Source organism: Anopheles arabiensis, chromosome 2 (assembly GCF_016920715.1).
Source record: "Anopheles arabiensis isolate DONGOLA chromosome 2, AaraD3, whole genome shotgun sequence".
Taxonomy (NCBI): Eukaryota; Metazoa; Arthropoda; class Insecta; order Diptera; family Culicidae; genus Anopheles; species Anopheles arabiensis.
Genome location: NC_053517.1, coordinates 47,416,579 through 47,437,391, shown reverse-complemented (window position 1 = coordinate 47,437,391; position 20,813 = coordinate 47,416,579). Strand labels below are relative to the sequence as shown.

Genomic DNA, 20,813 nt, shown 5'->3' with positions numbered 1-20,813 from the left:
CGATGATGGAAACAGTAGCGTGTGGTTTTATTCTCATGGCTCGAAAAATCATCAGTTTTGCCGGTACGGGCATAGCGGATAAGTGGGAAAGTTTTTGCCCAGACATCGTTCAACCAGGAACTTTCCCCGGCGTCGAGGTTGGAATTGCGATAGCAAAATTTAAACGTCCTCAAGGAGCAGTGCCGAAGACGAGGACACGAGCAAAAGCTTGTGTCAATTTGCTGCCTTTTTGCCCAGGGTTCGGCATCGTAAGTGATCAACAAAGTGCAGGCACGAAGGACCGCTATCGCTCCAGCATCTTTAATTATCTTTTATTGACTTGTAATCAAATCCGAACTACGAAACACGACAAGCCGGAAACACGGTTTGCCCGGCCGACAGTGTGTACTCACAGTTTAGTATTCTCAAATTGGAATTCGGTTGTGGGTAGTTGAGGGGGTGCACAAACGTGCGCTGGAATTGAAAGATTTACCATTGATCAGCAAATAGCCAGTATCACCGGCAAAGGGCGAATGTACGAATCTTGTTAAATGCCTCACCCTTTCATGGTAAAAGGTACATTTGGAAGTTTTCATTCGATCCATCACCATCCCGTAGAGGGTTGGAAGATGAGCGATGATGTACCGCCCAGAGTCATGATCTATTTTACGATTCATGAAACAACCGACAAGTGGTCGTCGTCCTACAGTGGTAGATTGGTGGTTTGATTTTTGCAGCTACACAGTAATGTACTACGAAAAGTTGCGCAAAAGTTATACAAAAATGTATTTAAAACAACTTAGATGCCTTCACAAATCAAAACCTCTCACATAGTGCAGGTCGCACTTTGAGATTCCACTCTGCTATGATATACTTTACTTTAAAAGTCTGCCGGAACACGGTCTATTCAAATATCAAACGGCAAAGCATCAACCTTTCATCTGGTTCGGGATCAGTTGGTGCTGTTTCTAACAAACGAGTCAACCAAAAGAAAGAAGAAGAAACACACATAAACCCACGGAACGATACCCGAACGAAAGAGTAGGCTCAACGATAAGCCAACTTTTACGGGATGTACGTGTGCGGTTACAAGGATTTTACTTTTCACCACGCGGCCACCCCACGAGCAACATGCGCTTCCAGGCGCGGTTGTGGAAAAGTTGGCTCGGGAAATAGTTTTGTACCATGCCCACGGTTCCGGCTGTTTCCCTTTCGCCGTCTGCATCGCACAAGGATCCTAAGCGTGTGCTTTTTCCCATCTCTCTCGCTCACTCACTCACTGTGTTGTTTGGCGTCATGATGGAAAAAGGTGAGCTACGGGCTGGATTGTTTCTAGCTGTTTTCCCATTTTCAGCGAAATGCCCCAGCAGAGCATCCTTTTTCTTGAGCCTGCATACCTTGCAGGCCCGTCCTGGCTTGCCATAAAACTTGGTCAACGTTTTGAATGATACGGAACGAGCTGCTTGGCGTGGTAGGAAGGCGTTTCGGTTCTTCCATAGTGTGCAAGTGAAAAGCTTTATATGGATGGAAGGATTACGGCCAGCAATGGACGAGAAAAGCAGCGAACTTTGCTAGTAAATCGACGCCAAATGTAGAGGAGCTTCGGGACGATGGACGGTCGGTGAAAAGGTATCGTTTTTTGGAAATGGCATTAAGAACGAAAATGATGCGCCGCTTCAACAACTTTGCCCAATACAACCGGATGGAGATGTCGGGTGCTCGGTGCAGTTGATCTTGTGCAAATGGATGCAATAAGATGAATCGCACTACAAATCGCATTGCATCTAGCGTCGTACCGGGCATGATTCGTGGTTTAGCAATTTCGGACACAACATTACGAGCCGGACAACCGACTTTCTCTCTCTCTCTCTGTCGATGCTCGAGGTACTATAATCACTTTGCAGAAACTGTGTACAAACCAAACAACTTTACACCAAACCGAGCCGTTGCGTTGCACCATCCACCAGCGCCAGTTCTGTGTATCTGTGCTGTTTCACCATAAACCGCCTCCACGCTTTTCTTCTAGCTTTCGCTCGGCCTCGCTTGGTTTCTCACCACGCGGCGGTTGAAGATGCTTCAATTTTCACTCAATTATACGTCGCACACAACCCCCCTCACCTCTAGTCGGGAGCATTTATCTCATCCCATCGCCCACCGCCGTCGAGTGGAAGACAGATCCATTCTCGGATTTGCACCACACGCTTGCAAGGGCTTCCCAGGGGGGCCCACATTGTACCAGACGGATGCCGTTTCGGTTCCTTCCCTTAGCATACAATTAAAGAATTTGTTCAACTATTTGCGCACTCGCACACTCGTACCCTTGCCTCCCCGCGCGAGTTCGAGCCCGCATCACAACCGATGGCTTTCCGCTAGCATAAACACTTTGCTTCACATTTAATGACGTCTTGCCCGGTAAGTGCCGAACGTTTTTCGGTCGTCCACTGAAAACGGAGGCTTTCCTTTCGTCTTAACATAGGAAGGGATAGAGAGAGAGAGAGAGAGAGAGAGAGAGAGAAAGAGAGAGAGAGTATGAGCTACAACTAGCATCATCAAACCGCGTCAACGACCCCTGGCCGACCCCGATGGGTTCCTGCGATGACGAGAATCGTAGACCGACTCTTAGTTCGGTTTGCCCTTTAGTTTACCCCTTGATTGGTGTAATAGTTGGCAGAATGGCCTCTTGGGCGCGAGGCTCGGAATTAAAATGAACGGAGAATCCTACAAGAAAGTCTCTCTCTCTCTCTCACACACACACACACTTTGCGCGCATTTTACATAAATGCAGCTCCGGAGATGAATGCGCAAGGGAGTTATGCAACGCTTGGTGCTTGGCGATAGGCAAAAAAGAGTGGCGGTTGTAACATGGATTTGCGGGAGTAAGCGCATTTTCCAGCGTCTTTAATTGCTTGAGCATACCGACTACGTCGGTAAAGGGAGCCTCAAGCCAAGAACAGGTGCCCCGTTTGGAATGAATGTTTGATAGTCTTATAAAGTTATTGAAAAATGCATCACACGTTAGGGCGGGACCGTGCGCATGGAGCGTACCTGTGCACCGGAATTAAGCTTAATGCACTGTGCATACTGATGATGTATGCGGGCGAGCACATACCCAAACACACGTTCGGGAGGAGGTTAGAAAATCTAATTACACTAACGACAGCAGCAGCAGCAGCAGCACGACAAATGGTATAATACACACCACTATGCACATCGTTGTTGGCATCCTCTCCCGGCATCCGCAACGCAAAGGTTGATGTTGATTGGATGCGAGTTTGGAACTATCGCTCGCTGGAAGATGTGCGCGAACCAGTAAAGCCAATTTTATCTTCATTCGAGCGTAGCAGGAGTACGGTGTGTGCAGAACTTGTACCGGAGAAGTTTGAGTTCGTTTGTTTGCACGTAAGTGTGTGTATGTGTGTGTTTTTTACATACTGTTGATTTTCTTCCTTCTTTACACCGGTTCGAGCTATCTCTTTATCGAAAGCGCATTGCACAAACTGCAGGTGCAACGGACGATTGCAGCAGAAGCATCATCGTCATCATCATCACCGTCGTCGTTATTATTATTATTATTATTATTATAATCATTCGTTGATGATGGCGTTGCGCGGTGCGCGAGTGAATAATGTTCCGTGCCCGTCTTCTTGCCCGGCTTGCTGAATTATTGGTGAGTGTTGGTAAATGGTTTATTATAAGCTTACGCACCAACACCACCTACTGGTGAATGAGGCAGGCATGGAAAATGCAGGAGAAAAGGGGTAAGGAGTTATTGGTGTTGTGGCAGTGATTTATGCAATTTGAGGAATTGGATGAACAGGTGCAAACATGCTCGCTGGGATTATGGTTTTCCTCGATGTTTTAAGCATTACGTACGCAGGGTGGGAGTGTGTATATCGGTCTCTCACGCTTCCGGTTAAGAAGATTAACCCTATCCCGTCAGCATAAAACTGAGAGCCAAACAGGTGTGGTGACGCTACAAACGTGGCTGTGTGTGAAAATGATGCTACGGATTTGGTTCATCGTGGTGGGGAAAAAGTTTATTGGATAATTCAGCCACCTTTATCCTCTTGAGAACCCAACTCGGAGACACCTGGCTGAATGACAATCACACACGGCGTAGGGATTGGAGAGTTATGATTGACAATGTTTATCTTCTGCCGAAGCATTTGGGATTTCAATGTAGAATGTTCCCATTTTTCCCAGGTGGCGAGTACCACGTTTTCACCCACTGACCCAATTTCCATTGGGAAACACATCTAAATGGAACCCATTTGGAATGTCGGACGGAGGATTGTAGCACGGTAGCCGAGGAAAAGAACACATTGACACAACCATATCTCAATCGCAATACGCTACTGGTTTCGGCATCGTCATCGTCACACATAAATATTCATCCGCAATCAATTCATCATCAATTAAACTGGCCGGCCTGGGGCAGGCGGTCAGTTCTGCGGGAAAATGACTGACAAGGTGACTTGCCAGTTACGTCCTGAGGTTCATCCGTCTCAATCAATCTGCACCGCTGTTTTTGTTGGCTTGTTCTGAATGCTCGCTCGGCCCCGTACCTTCGCATTTCGCAAACCCAACTGCCAAACGAAGGCTACTTCACACAGCTTCCTCCAAAATGACAACGCAACTCTTTAGCCGCCAATGCCACCGAATGGAGATGATGAGTTACCGCTCATAAAATGGTAGTTTGAACGTTGGTCAGAATTGGATGGAAGCTTCTGGGAAGCGCGGGTTTTTTTTTTATTTGCTATCGCAACAACGGCTGTTCCATCATTGGTGACTTTGTTGTGCTTGTTTAACTATTTTTGCAGCTGCTTTATCTTTTATGCACGAGTCAAAAGCCAAACAACATGACTAGAACAGACAACCAAATATTCCGAAATAAAAACCTAATGTCATAGAAAACAATATTGTCACGACTTCTGCCATTTCATTGTGGCGCATTCAATCCAGCCGGCAGCGGAAGATGATGTTCCGTGGAGTCTCGGGTTTCGGAGCTTCGTATGCAGTCTCAGTGGCAACGGTTGGCATTTAGTGAGGGCATGCTATTTTTTTGTTGTGTCGTGCCTTGCCAAAGCGTCCTACTTCCATCTTTCCATTCCCGGTGTTGTATGCGTAAATGTGTTGCTTCAAGTGAACGCAACCTTTTGATATTGCGTTTCGTGTCTCTTCCCGGCTGCTGCTGCTGTGGTTACTTGTAGATTGCTGATGATGCTGTTGGTTAATCGCGAAAAAAGCAAGCGGGAATCTTCATTCATTTGCTACTCCTTCTCCCTGGTGGCTGCTGGCATTTGGAAGATTATACTGGGCAACCTTTCGACTGGCCAAGGGTTGAGGATGGTGGTGCCCTTTCCTTGCGCGCCTCGGTAGTCGGCGAGCACTTGCTACAATCGATTGCATTGTACGTTGCTGCTGATGGGAAGATTTAGATGTTTCTGCTCAATCCGTCTCTCTTTCTTGCTCGTTTTCGTACCTTACGACCGCGCCAGTGCGCCTGAAGTGCGCCAGCGAGCACTAGGGAACCGCAGCTTCCTAGCCGGGACACAGTGTGGTACTGTGGGACTGTAGGCGAGTTTGTGGGTGCAGTAATAAAAAAGTGGGAAAACTTTTCCGCCTTTCCCCTTAGTTCCATGTTCTCCCCTTCCTCGTTGTGGAGTATCGATAGGAGTTTAAAAGTTTGTTAACTAAATGCAGTTAAATGGATCGCCTCATCGGTGGGTGATGGCGAGCCCTTAACAAGGGGTTCGTCTCTTTCCTGGGTAATCGGGGGGTTGCTATTCGTGTACTTAGTGTGCTGTAAAACGTTAAAAAAGAATAAAAAACACCGGCTTGTGATGATCCACCTCGGGCAGGCGATTGTAAGCAGAAGGGACATTTGAGGGATGGTCGATTGGAAGCGCAATTGCAGGGCGCTCCAGGCCGACGTCCTTCAGTGCAGTGCGCTGAATTGTGCGGATGAACGATAATCGTTAAGCAATGCGGGAAAGCTGTACATCACATTTTTCATTTCGTTTGACTCGTTATTCATCGGCTGTTACTAACGAGAGCCGGGCGAGTCTTTGTTTGTTTGTGGCTGCGTCGTGCGCTGGAGCATTATGAAAACTTCCGAATGTAGGATTATTGTAAATAATTGTATTTTTGTTGTTCTTCTTTTTTGTATCAAGCAATAATGAGTCTTAAATAGAGCGTGGGCGAAATATTTACCGAATAGGAAAAAGAAAACAGTATACACATTCTAAATTGTTTCGTTGGTGTAATTTCTTGAGCGTACATTCTGCAACAAAATGTAGGGCACAGGAAAAAGTCAGACTCAAGAAAAAAAACAAGCAAAACAAAACAACACCATAAAAACAACTAGACGTTTGTCCGCATCATCTAGACGGGTGCTGTGCCGGTGGGCAGAAGCAACACAATTGCCCAAGATATCCAGCAGCAAGCAGCACAGCTGTGGCCTCCTGCGCTCGATCTGAAGCTATCTCGGGGGACTTCCTCCTACGGTTAATTGAAAAAATCTCCATCGGTGCCCTTTTTCGCTTCCTTTTGGGTCTCGTCATCGTTTGCGCGTATCATCGATACGATTAACATCTTCTTCGTTTGCCGGGGCCTAACGGGCGGCTCTGGTTGTTTGTACCGATCGATAGATCGATACACGACGGTTGATCAACTTTCCACCAAATAAGGTCCATCCCACGTAAGCTTGGGAGAGTGATTTTCAGCCCCGATCACACCGGTGCGCATTTGTGCTGCCCCCCTCGTAAGTCGAATTTCAATCAAAAATCGATTGTCTCGTCACTCACGCCACGGAACACGAGGCGCGGGAGAGGCGAAACGAAGTGCTTCGATCCAGCTAAAGGGAATCCAGCACCACAATCCGGTGGTGGAAAAATGCATACGCCAGAGCGTATACCGTTTCCATCGTACGCGCAGCACAAGGCTTATTCCTCTACTACTACGCTGTAAGGTTGTGTGAACGTGATCTAATTTTCCAAACGGGCATGTCGGTGCTGCCGGTGCATCGTAAGCAGGTAACGTTGCACATGAACCACAACGACGAACCGGCCCGAGATGAGGCCGAGATTGGTACGTTACGCCGAGACGCTTAATCATGATCGCCGAGAATGGTGAAACCAGGGAAGGGCGAGAAAAAAATCGATTTCAAAATCATAATTAATACGAATTAAACTACGATTGGTTAAATGATGATGATGTCGATGGTGGTGATGATGCGGAAAGTGTGGCACGCACATTGTAGGCGCACGATGATTATTTTCCACTTAACGAAATGCCAATAGGAATTTCCACCATTTCGCAAGCAATTCGCAATGTTGTTGGTGTTGAATAAGCTGCTAGCGGAGCCGAATTAGGCTCGTCTCGAAATTGGTTCATTTTCTCTCCCAAAATCGCGCCCAATCGGCTTCAAGCGCCCTGTCCTGGGGATGGAGAGCTTAACACACCAGCACCAGGAAGTTGGGGTTGGTTGGGTTGTGATAAAACAGCGGCACGCTAGTGCGCATTGCAGCCAGAGCAAGTGTAATCAAAAGCGGATGCTTAAGAGCGCAACCAGCGCATCGCCGCTATCGATCAACGAATAGTTGAAGTGTTGCCAATTATGAACCGTATCATCGCGCATTATGTACTGACTGGGCAGGGCTGTCCTGCAGTGGCCCTGCTGTGTTGGCGTGTACGGGGTAGTATGATCAATTTCTGTTCGTGTCGTTTTTTTCCCGGCTGCTGCTAACGCTCCAAAAGCTTGCCTCGATATGAAATTTATTATCCTGTGCTTTTCACGTGAGCATCGTGTGATTATAAATCCATCAACCATTCATAACGTTCGCCCTCGTGCACGGAAACCAATCCGTGGATGGATCCTGGGCTGGACAGAGGGTTGGGTGTTCGCTTCTCGAAGCCCCGGCGGAGCAATCGTTCTTGCTTTCGTTGACGGGCGTCCCAGCTCAATCGTTAATCATCGCGTCGTTTGAGGGGGGTGGAGGGAGGTTGAGTTCGCACGGAAAAATAAGAAAGACGCAAAATTCACTATTAAAGCTATACGGTAAGAGGGAAGGGACCGGATCGCCAAGGAAATAGATTCAGCAAACGGATTTATGAGTTTGCTTGTGCGGTACTTGTAAGCAACAGCAGTGGCACGGCAAGCGCGTTTCGGATATCGCGGATGAAAGCAAACACTGCACAACTGGGCTGCATCTCGGAGATGCACTTTGTTTTGCCCAGTGGACAGAGCGAACAGAGAGACGTGAGGATCTACGCGCGGCACAGCGCCAAAGCGATGACGAAAGCGAACAGAGTAATTGGAGCATGTAAACGCAATAACTCAACTATGTGACTTATTGTTCCAGCAAAAGTGTACTGTTTACTGGGTACCACCTTCCCGGGGGGCGTTGGTGTCGCGTTTCGGAGTTAGATTTCGCTTACTGTTGTGCTCTAGAAACCATCCCGCGGCGGAATGCCATCTTGCGATAACGATCACACTGAAGATATCTTAGAACCGATCGGTATCATTTCAGTCGCAAGTAGAACAGGAGGCAGCCAACGGAATTCGCTTGAGGTGGCACTCCCATTAGGTCGAAAATGTAAATGCATAAACTGTTGACGACAGTGATTCCACGCTGTGCTTTTTGGTTGCAAAGAAGGGCACAACTTATTCGTCAGCACTAAAGCTACTGTTGGAGCAGATCAGATAATTACACATTTCCAATTGGAGAAACATTCAGGCCTGTGGGTTACGAAGTCACACGCTATGTTAGTTTGGCTGCTGCAGTATTACTGGTTTTGCAGCCGTCGAAGACGACGTAACGGGATGCTAGAACAGCAAACATCGTAGACAGCGTGACGTTTTCAGAAAGCCATGTTTATGCGCACCCGTACATAATTAAGCACGTATTGCGGCAGGTATGAGGCAGCCAAGCAGCAGTCATTCTGCAAATGGCACAGGCCGGTTCCGAAAACGGTGACGGCAAGATTCAACTTTTTCCACGTGACAGATTTATTCGCCTATGATTGGTGAAGCGGTGGGTATTAAACGTTTACCTATCCGCATACGATAGATCTTCGATCACTTCGAGGTCGCTCATGCATCACAAACTATAAAAGGCAGTCGGACCATTCGGGCTCAAGAAGTTGTGAAAGATTGGAAAGATTTTCTGCCATTTCAGCCTCCCCCTACCTTTCATGTCGATGCACATTCGCACCCATAATCGGGTTAGCAATCCATATCGGGATCGATTTGCTTTGAGTTTTGGCTTACCGATCGGATCCGAATCGAGCAGCCAGAAGCCGGCTGATAGCGCGCCTGCAATGCTCCAGTGGTTGTGTGCGAAGGTAGGGTATCATCAAAGCTTGACGTCGGGAAGATGGGAATTAAACGGTTGATCAGCTCCAACCGAGTGGGCTAGTCGTATACATGGGGTAGAATTGTGGGTTTTTCTTTCTTCTTGCTGTGTGTTTTTTGTTGTGTACTGGTGCTTCCCCATGTTTTTCTTTCACGGGTTACCTTTTCATTTGCCTTTTTTGATGATGCTCAAGCAGCGGGATGGGTTCAATTCTAGCGTACAAAGCTTCCCCATTGACTGCCTGGTACCGATCAACTCCAACTGCACTCCAGCTCCGGCAATTCCCTTTTGGGTATTTGAAGTTGAAAGGATTGCCTTTTTTGCGCTTGTGTACGAGTTTTTTTTTCTTCTTCTCTATAATGCCGCTGTTTGGTTTGTTTGGTGAGGCGCAACAAATGCCGATTTGCCGTTAGGTATGTCCTGGGCGGATGATGGAGAATTGATCCACCCGGTGGACCCGTGGAGGGAGAAGGTACCACTTTGCCCACTAGCCCCAAAACCAACCATTGTTGTTTTTGACTAAAGTACGGAAAAACACACCCCTAAAACGAGGCTTGCAGGAACAGGTAGAAAATAGGAAATTTGGGGATAACCAAATCCATCTCATCCCGATGGTAGCCGGCAGCCTGGAGATATTCCAGATTGGCTAGTTTCTTTTGTACATGAATCTTTCCCTGAACAAGGTTCCCGAGAACAGAAAGGATCTAAAAAACCAAAGTCGGTGTTCATGTTTGATTAAATTACGGTGAACATTTGGGGAGCAAAGAAGATATCGTTTCTTTTTGCATTCTCGTCTATAGCGAATCCCGAGTGTTCCCGAGATGGTCTACCTTTTTTCACCCTGTTTGGCAGCCGGCCTTCGTCCTTCAACGCGACCGCAATTGGAATGCAAAAATTGAAATAAAGCTCGGCGGGATGGTGGAAAATATGTAGGTGCATAGGGAAGCAGCAAATTCGCCTGCGCTTTCGACAACTATCCCTGGATGTCCTCTGCCAACCGCTCAACTTCAGTGAAGGGTTGGTCCGGCTGGTTACCCAGGTGACCGGTGAAGCAGAAGAAGAAAAAACTAATCAAACATCACAATATGCGCTCCGAAAAGGCTCCCACTCACCCAAGGGCTATCATTGGCACACCGGTTTGCCAGTGGAAGGTTTTTATAGGAAATCTTCTCCATTTCATTTGGTTCCCCCCGCACACCATGAACGATTGATTTCGCGTACTTTCTTCCGAATCCGACGTAAGCTTTCTAAGATGAGCCCGCATCAGTGACACACAAGACGGAAGAGCCGTTTCTTTGGCAGGGAGCGAAGGAATACGATAAACGTTGGGCGAAGGGTCGGTGGGGAGCAATGAAATCGGATAAATGAAATTCAATCTATGTTTATGCTCGGCACAGTTGCCGCAGCAAACGCGATGCCGTTGGGGATGTGTTTTTCCTACCCTCCTCCCTGCGTGTATTTTCTTCCTTCCGGTAGCCTCCCACTCGTAATCCGAACTGTGGGAGCAGGAGTGTTTTTCTGCGAAATCAAACCCACAGAATGATTGGCCAATGTTGGTGCTTCGTTTTTTCGTCCATCCAAAAGCGCGGCCGGCGGATCGGAAGGCACACCAAACGGGCATAAAATCATGTCCAATACGGCAGATAAAATCCGCCAAAGCGTAGGCAGCTTATCCCATCCGGCTGACGGCTGCCGGTGGGGACGGAGACAGTGAGATGGCAATAGGCAAAAATAAAAGTCGTACAACGATCAAATTGATCCATTGCCGTCTCCTTTGCCGCGGGCTGACGACGAGGCTGTCGTTGGCGCGAAGGAAAAGGGAGAGAAACCGAAGTCACAAACAGTGAAAGTGCTCCCACCCTATCGGTTCGATCGTAGGGCATCGTAAAGCTTTGTTGCAATTATTATTTTATATTTGGCATGCGATTTCTCGATAGCGATAAGTGGGGGGCCGTAAAGCAGGCGACAGTCGACAGACAATATCAATAAAATGCTTGTGCTTTGTCCAGCGGAGTGGAAACGAGAGCATTCGTTTTATGAATGTTTTATGAGTTGCCAAGAGGCAGTTCCGCACGTCGCAACCGGGCACGGCGCTGTTGCATTGGAAGCATTGCCCGCCCGCCCTTTTGACGATTGGCGTGCGGGTTCGCTTTCATTGGGGAGCAATGGGGTAGCTCATTGCTTTGATAATTTGTTTACTTCGCCAACTAATTAGGGCAAAATGTATCTTTCTGGGTGGTGTATGCGTGTGTGTGTGTGTGAAAGGGCAATACATTACTCATACGACCACGACGACGGGACAGACAGCATTAGGGAGGGAACACGATGTTTCCATTGCTTCAGCAGTATATCGAGGCTGATTGGCCAGCATCCTTTTCATCCGCGGGGATCCATAATTTCTCACGCTAAATTACACCGTGTGCCCATTAGTCAAGCGGTGTGGTACGCGTCCCGATGAAAGGCTAGATTCCGTCGCGAAAGCGATTCTTGCAAGGGGCTGATTTATGGACCACAGTTCTCAGTCCATTTCCGATCCGGCGGTTACTTCGCACATTTGTGAGCGCTATACCGGGAAGCGTTTGCGTGCCCCATCCGGGGACGGTGGGCCCGGGTGTCCAGGAGAGCAACCTGGAGCTGGTGAAACCTGGTCGAAACATCACACGAATGTCGATTAATTTTCCTGACACCATGCCAAGCTGTGTTGGCAAATGTGTGTGTGTGTGTGTGCGTCGGTTTGTGGAAGACGGAAAAATGGACCGTTTGCCACGGAAGAATGCCTTTACCATGGCAAGCAGCCGCATGCGGTCACAAAGAAAACGGAGGGAAAATGGAAAGACACGACCCGAAACGAACCCCCCGAAAAGCAAGAAAGGGCGCAAACAGCACCAATTCTTAGTAGTTTTACTGTATTTACTTGGTCCTTGGAAACCAGCATACCTTCGCACCGTTGGTTAGGACCCGCATAAACCCCTCCCGGAAAGCACCCCGAAAGCACACTCATAAATTAGACCGCCAAAAAATTGCTCCACCATTCTTAAGACGGTCTCCCGTGGTCCCACAGTCTCCTTGCGCCTAAGTAGGTCATCTGGCGTAGGGAAAAACGGCACAGCATACAAATGGCTGCACGGGATGAAAAAGCTGAATTTAAGACGACATTGTACAACCAATTATCACTGCAGCCGTACCGTACAGCGCTTGGGTCCGACTGTTGGCATGGCATTCGGTTTCCTCTTCGGTGTTGAGATTCTCCGGTGCACTTAGCACCGGGAGCGGAGAGCAGCCCAGAGAAAACGCCTTTCCTTAGACTAAGACTTTTTGTTCTGTGGGTTGAGCCGGCTGACCGGGGGAAACACAAGCCAGTAAGGATCTTAAGAGCCAACGCCAAGTCAGCGTTCTGCTCGTACGAACTCCGACCGGGAAGCCGGCAAGCTCGGGAAGCTTGTGATTTATCGTGCTAGTCACTGTTCCCCGAGCACTGTTCCTATGAACGCTTAGCTTTTGGGGCCACAAAATCGGGCCACCACTGCTGCTAATGGACAGCTGCCGAGAACGAGTGCTCGTGCTGCACCAGTTCGTCCCTTTGCGGTGCGGTTGTAGGCACACTCAAGGGTTTTTGGGTGAGGTGATAATTGCCCCCCAGCCAAAAAAAAAAGCAGGGCACCAGTCCATAAAAGTCATCCACACGGTATCGATTGCCGATGGTTCCGGTGTCTGGGGGTGATAATTTCTGTGTGTTTCCTTTCTGCTCCCGTAGCTTTCTTCACGTACGTGCGATGACAAACCGGTATGTGTGTGTGTGAGTGTGTGGCAGCCTCTCTTTCGGCGCACGGTGAAGCTCCCTTTGCTCCCGTGTCAAGCGCCACCATTTGAGGCTAAGCAAACGTGTCTTTGTCGGTTTAAAGCGGATAATGTGTGGATGTTCCATGGTGGTGGTGTACCGGCTGGTACCGAAAATCCGTCCGACCGATAGTTAGCGGTATGACGGTTCATCGATTTCCCCGCGATTAAAGCGTGTAAAATTACCTGCTGTTTGCGGCCGGGCGGATGAGCCCCAAGATGCGCCTCGCTAAATAACCGACGACTAGCTGGGCTTTCGTCATTAACCTCGAAAATGTGTTTTCATTATGTTCTCGGCGGTGTGCGTGTGTGTGCGCGATGTTGCTGCACCATTCTTTGCGTTTCTCGCCCATAATCGATTTAATATACATACGTACATACGTGTACGTACACGTCCAAGGCATGCACATCTGGATGCCGTTGGTAGGATGATGAGCAAAGCGTTAGTCGGATGCTGTGGGCCTCTTCGTTGCCCTGGAAGAGGGGGAGAGGGAGAGCGGAGGACCATATGGGTCCATAATTGCGGATCTTGTACGTTTGAAGCGGGAGCATGGTACTTAAAAATCTGGCCAAAAACCCTGAGAACCGGGTTGTGATGTATTTTTTTCGTTGGCTTTTCCTCACCGAAGAGAAGTTATTCGTCTATACTTACACTAACGATCGGGCCTGGAAATGGGCCAACTTATGGGCTAGTCAATGAAGACGAAATGAAAAAAAAAAAACGAAAAACAAGTTCAACATAAAGGGTTCGCCTTATGCCAGCACCGAGTTCAATGTGGCATTTCTACAACCAAAAAAACCTAACGGCGAAAGTAAATGGCAAATGGTGTGTAGGGCGGGTGCTTGTTCAGCCCGTTTAGGACAACCATTTAAATTGGCGGTGGTGATTTATTTCCGACAGCTCGCTAGTACTTCGAGCAGAGTCGTTTCCCTGGATGGAAGGTGTAGGAAGTCAAGAGAGAGAGAGAGAGAGAAAGAGAGTAAAAAAACTAGCACACAAATCAATTACACATGTGTGATACTTCAAAGCTGAAATCAATCAGGTCGTGTATGAACCATTTTTTCGGTGTTGTTGTTCCGCTGAACAACATTGCCATCGGTTTTATCAACTTCACCGGCGTGGAATGATGATGGAATGCCCGAAACTCCTAACACCGGTGAGGTCAGCGTGGCCAAAACGTGGATATTCGGACGATATTGACCGGTGATGGATGTATGGTTCAGTTCGATCACTATCGAGCCGTTGATTGGAGATATGGTGGCTCAGATTGTAATGGATAGAGAGGGTACACTGTAGTACATTGGATCGGTTTGGGCTTTTTTTCTGGTTGCCATCAGGGTTCTTTTTTGTCTCTTTGTGCTCTGGTGATCACATTCCCGTACGTAGCTCTAGCTCTGTTTGATGTTCAATTTTGATGCAAGTCCCATAAATCATGCCATCCCACGGATCGGTGATTCACTAAAAATATTGAACCAGTCCAGTTCAATGCTTGGGAGAAAAAATATAGAAGCTTTCGAGCTTGGGGTTTCCCCGAAAAACTCGCATACATAACGAAAAAGTTTGACGGTATTTCGTGGCGCGCCGTCCGTGCTGTACACGCACGGTCAAGTAATTACGTATGGCTGATGCATCGGACCGTGGTGCGCTACAGTTGATGTAAGGGTGCTCAAGGGAATAGATTTTTCCACTCTCCCGTCAACTACATGCGTTACAACAAGGGGTCGATTTAACTTTGGCACCTGCAGCACCGGACTACTGCTCGCGTGGCCGTGTGTGAGTGCTTCGAGATTGGATTTTCCATTTAGTACATTTGGCGCGTTTTAATCCCCCAAACACCAGTTGAAACGCGCACCGTGCCAGCTTATTGCGCGCTGACAGTGATATTGATTGGGCACGTCATTTGAGATGCATTAAAATTTGCGAAAAACAACAACCACCGACCACTCCACAATTCATCTCGCTTTTCGGCCAGCAAGGTTGTGCAGGCTCGCAGCGACGGGTTTACGTTTACGTTCGTTGGTTTAATTTCGATAAAGCGCGCATATCGCGCTCGGTAATCATTGAACGCGAATGATTTATTGTCCTTTCTGCCCATTTAGATAGCAGTCGTCGGTTTTGGGAAACGAAACATTTGCATCGATGTAATCAAAACTGTCGTAAAAATGTTTTGGCTTTGTCCCAGCAGCCAGCCAGCCAGCTTGTGCTGGAAAAATCGACGTGGCACGGTAAAATTGTCGTTAAATATTAATCGGGGTCGTAAAACAAAAGGTCGCCACCATCAAAGGGGGTGGTGAACCCCAACGGTTTGAATGCGGCTGGAAGGATGCTGTGATCGGTCGAGATGGTCGGAAAACACACCCCTTCAGGCTACAGGGCGTATTCAAACTCGAGCGCGCAAACACGCACACACACAGATGAGCGTATTTGTCTCCAGGAGGCTTCAAATGGCTCTGCATACTACTACTGCACACGCGATGTCATCGGCCAACCTGCCCAAACGGTACCGGTATCATATTTCCGTTTGACTGAGCGCCCCACCCTATCCCTGGGAGCGTCTGTCAGGCAAGTCACACCCATCCCATTCGATGTGCGCGCGCGATCGCGTAGCCCCGCACCTGAGTGAGGCCCTTTTGTAGTTTGACAGGTTCAACTGCGCTGTGCTGTGCTGAGCCCTGCGGGGCCTCTCTTTCGAACCGGCAGACCCGGTGGTGTATGGGAAAAGGCAAAAGGCCGATCGGGCACGGTGTTGTGGAACATAAATCTAAAGTGTAAGATAAATGACTGTTTACATTTTTAGTGCACTCTCCGACCGGTTCTTCCTCGCTTCGGAATGTGTAGCTTTCAACCCGTATCGTGTTTTTTTTTCTTCTACTTCTTCAAAGGAATGCAGCACCGAATGCGCCTTTTGGTGCAGCGAGATGGAAGACAATGGGTTGCGACAAAAAAGGGACACTAGAAGGACAGCTTCCGGGCGAAGGTAGCTCGGGTGTTGCCGGAAGCATCCGCTTACTGCATGAAGGCGATGATGGACATTGGTGTTTACTAACCTCGAGATTCTGCAGTATCGTTTGGCAGCTATCCACCGGGACGTTATCCCGGATCTCGATGACGACGTTTTTGTACGCGGACTTTTCGACCGTGATCGATGATGCGCCACTAGCGCACGGTACGCCAGCGCCGAATAATGCCACCGACGCCACTGCCGTTAGCAGCAACGGAAGCGCTAATGTTCTTGCCATCGTGTTCCGGGTGTTCCGAGCAATCGGTTTCCTTCGAAGGGAAATCGATACACTGGCAGATATCGGCAGACCACCGACTCTGCGGGCTTTCTGCGGTGGCGGTTTTGTGGGACAGAAAGTTTCACTACTAACACAAGGGTCTGGATGAAGCGGTAAGGAACTGGAACACTACTCCTAAAGAGGCCGTCGCAGTACGAAACTTTAGCACTTGAAGCTTGCACACTAAACACTACTACTAGCACACTAGGGCTGGCGGTGGTCTTGTTAGCGGTTGGCCATAATGTCGGTTGCTTTGGTTGCTGGCTGGAAGTTGGTCGACCGATCGATAAGAACCGTTTTCTCACTAGCACACCGCGTAGGTAGGGGGGCTATATGTTCTACGGTACAGGACACATGGACACAGCTTGAGTTACAACAATACTTTGTAGGCAACACTACGCAAAGGGGGAAGATGTTATACTTTCACTTATGTAATCACGCTGTAATGAAGCGCGAGCGACAGTCGTCGGTGGCGATGGCGACCTGCACGACAATACAAAATTGGACCTTTGCTGTGGCTCTGTGCGCACCGAGACGCGCCGTAGTCATGGATACAATAGCACACTGGCACCAGCCAAACAAACCAATCGGCTACACTTCATCGAACACTCGCGAACTCGCGCGAATGCGTTTTGATCGATGCCCTCGGTCACCGTGGTAGCGATGTTAGTCGATTTTCGCTTCGATTTTTTCTATTATTTTGGTTCACTCGACCTCTACAACGATCGGGCACCACACTTTCTAGCACATGTTTTCTGGCAGTAACCGAATTTGCGTATTTGCTGTTAGACCACTACACATTCGCACACACTCGCTATAGCACGAACACAAAAACACACACGCGCTCGAGCGGGGTTTTCACGACAGGTGAATTGAACCGTTTCTCTGCGGAAACGACTTGTTTAGCAAAGAAAACTGCGCGAAAGTAGCAATTGTTTCACTGCACCTGTTTTACATGAGCTTGTGTGCAGAGACATGGTCTCTCATCATCCCCATCATCATCATCACCAGCAGCCAGAAGCCTTTAAAAAGTAACCAATTTTTCACAGCCCCAAAGTGCGTGCGTTGCGTTCGGTTCGGTGTGTCGCATGAGTATTAAATTTTTCAACCACAAAAACACACAGGCACAAACACACACTCTTACACACAATATGTGTGCCAAACACCGGCAGAGCACACAAAAAACAACAGAGACACCGGGGCCGGGGCGCAGCTAGCGACGAACCTTTAGCTCATGCTTGCCCGTTTTGTAGTTGGCGAGGGGGAAAGGTGTGCCTTTGGACTCGGGGTTTGCATGCGCTGAACGGGGGTTCCGGTAACGCTTCAACGATCAAACTTCCGCCTTGAACGCTTCAGAACACTATGGCTGTGTTGTAGTAGGTGGCACAGGCAACATGCGGCACCGCAACGTACCCGACACTGCGATAAACTGAGTACTGATTTCAAACACTGTTTCCGTAGAAGGGAACACAATTTGCTGTTTTAATTTTTGTTATTGTAACTTTGAGGTTGTTTTTTTCGTATGCAATACTAATTTCACAAACACTCTTTAACTTGTTATGTTTCTCGCATTCTTTAAAAATAATTCTATTTCACGTGTTCACGTTTCTAGCGCATTACTGAACAACGCGCTTCTCGTCGTCGGGCAAAATCTCGTCGAACGTTGTTTTGCGATGCGTCAGCGAACGGCACAGGAGTACCCTCCGTACCGTCGAACGTTCGTTTTGAAACTGATGAAAAAATCGCTGAGAAGCTCGAGACTCATCGCAGCATGTGCGTGCTGAGCGTTATGCTCTTCAACATGAAGGGGAGGTAAGCATGCTTAGCTTCGGCCAGTGCTCGGGCCGTTCGGTTACGTTCGGCACTTTAGGTCGTCTGCAGAAGGTTTAATGTGATGCTCGTGTAGAAAAAAGACGGCGAATACATTTTTCTAAACTTGAAACGAGATTGGTTTTAAACAGATAAAAAATTTAAAATGAAAATTGTTGTACTTTTTGTTTGCACAATTTTTACTTCTTTATTAAAGTGGCTTAATGAAATGCATGAATGGGCCGGAATACAGCCTGTTTACACTCGTTTTCATAGTGACGCTTGCAGATAGTGCTTAAGAAACTATGATGCTTTGCAAGCAACAACTTTATGTTTAAAATATCATATCTAATTTTACTAAGCTGTAAGCACGAGTACACAAATAAAATCAAGGTGTCATGTACAAATATGTTTTCTCGGGTAAGACGAAAACAGTAGTTCGAAAAGCACAGCGCAAAATTGCGAACAGCATTCGTTTTATTAAAATTAAAAATCAGTTTCAGAACAGTTCCAGATGAAATTTGGTTAAAAAATAATGATAAATTTGAATCTATGCTTAGTGTCAAGATTACTTTTTACCTAAATTTGCATTGAAACTGCTATATGTTTTGTTATCAATTCAGCTATTAATTTTTATGACATCATAAAAGTTGGTTTCCTAACATACAAATGATTTATTGAACTCAGTTTCAGCAAGATAAGACAAACTACGACATGAAAATGTCTTTTATGTTTATCATTCACTTTCATATGGAACATTCCAGTCTATTCGTGTCATGTCCGGTCTTACTGATGGAACGAGAACGCATGATGCAAGAAAGACTACCAAATTGAAGCAGATGGTGTGCAACGTCCCAATCCGGTTGGTTCTTCGTGTTCCGTTCGGTTGTTTATGCTCGCTCGATCGGCACCATAATGCTCGCACAGGTGCTTATGATTATGTTTCAGAGTGGTAAAAAAGTGGAAGGGAAAGACAAGGGACCCAGAGCCCTTCAAGCAACTAGGCAGCACCCTTCCCAGTTCGACCCGTCCCATGCTTTCATTCTCGTCTGGCCAGTTCTGCCCGCGCCGCCTGCGTTAGCACGGCGTTATTATTATTATTCTCTCTCATTGTCACCATTTTTCAAAGGCCGTCCCATGTTTTATGATGTTTCCACCGTCAGCAACAATGACTAACCAGCGGTAACGGGTGGAATAGTAATGAATGAATCGAATTGTTTCCCATGTTGTTGCTCATTTGCTCAATCGAGGAAAGTAACCGTTCGGATGGTACAGCGTGAATAAATTTAAATTTGGGAGACCCGTTTGGTTTCGGGCCTACGCATTTTAAATACATGACAAGTCTACAAGCTCTAGGATGATTCTCGTTTGTGAGACGACGGTTTAGACAAATTTTGCTGCCCCCGGCGACATAACCCGGCCCGGGTGTGATAGCTCATAATGCACTTGGACCCGGCGACGTGGGATCGTGCTCTTGCTTACAACATAAGGTGAGGTGTAAAATGAGGGGAAAATTGTTCATAACATAAACACGCTGCTCCTTCCGTGCGACGGTGAACCTCTTCAGCACACTCAATCTCTGGCGTACAATAAAATTTTCCCTATCTGATAGCCATCTGCCATCGGCGCAGGCGGACGGAGCACTGCTCTCTGCTGGTGCCATTCCTTAGCTGGGTTTAGTAGTCGTCAGTCGCACAAGCCGCTTGAATTTGCAATAAAAAAGCCATCGCCTACCTGTCAACGGAAGACCGCGTCCTCCCAGCCTGACGCGTCAACCGACCCGGGCTTTATTCCGCGCCACCCGTAAGCTTAAATATTTTATGCTGATGCTCGATGCTTTGCAGCGCAGATTTCGATGAGCATTTTATGATAGAAATTCTGAGAAATGTAGTTGCCACTTGCCAAGATTGTTCCCGCTTAAGCGAGCAGCTTACTCCATTAACCAGAATAGCGAGAGTTGTGCGCACAGCACGGGAACGGCATCATCGTTATGCACCGGTGGGGCCCAACATCTGTCCCCCATCTGCCGACGTTCGATCCGAACCGTGGGCGGATGCAGCGAAACATAAACGATTCTTTAAGAACAGCCCCGGACAGAGCGGGGGACATCCCACGCGCACGATCGGTGCGGAATGGGGCAGAAGATAATTTTCCTTATTTAACGCGGTGTGATGCTGCTTTCCAGCGGCTTTACACGTTTTTAAAGTCGTAGCTGCATGGGAGAAGTAGGTGGGATAGAGTTTTTTTATCTTTGTTTGAGCCCGCTCTGAATGCGTTTTAACGACGTGCCATAATATCGAGCTAATCGTAGTGAGATGAAGGTTCAATAATTGTTCATCATTTGCTCGTGACATTTGTGGTGATAAAAATAGATATCGCGCTAACCCCATAATTTCGAGTGAGTTTTGTCCTAATATATATTTCAATGGGCTGGAATGACTAATTTACTGTTTTGATGCTTGTAAATATCACAAAGTAAAAAATAAAACATTCGTATGATATAAAAAAAAACTAATTTTGATTATGAAGTTAGTTTCAAGTTCACGGTGTTCA

The 20,813-nt window shown here is 47.6% G+C and overlaps 1 protein-coding gene across 1 annotated transcript in view; it reads right to left on the bottom strand.

Moving 5' to 3' along the window:
* Positions 1 to 18,194, bottom strand: part of LOC120898175 (calcium-activated chloride channel regulator 1-like) — a 49,899-nt gene extending 31,705 nt beyond the window's left edge. The window contains exon 1 of the mRNA XM_040303651.1: positions 16,221 to 18,194. Within this exon, the coding sequence (XP_040159585.1) occupies positions 16,221 to 16,412 (192 nt within the window). The 5' untranslated portion in view covers positions 16,413 to 18,194. The remainder of the gene's footprint in view (positions 1 to 16,220) is intronic.
* Positions 18,195 to 20,813: the final 2,619 nt, after the last annotated feature.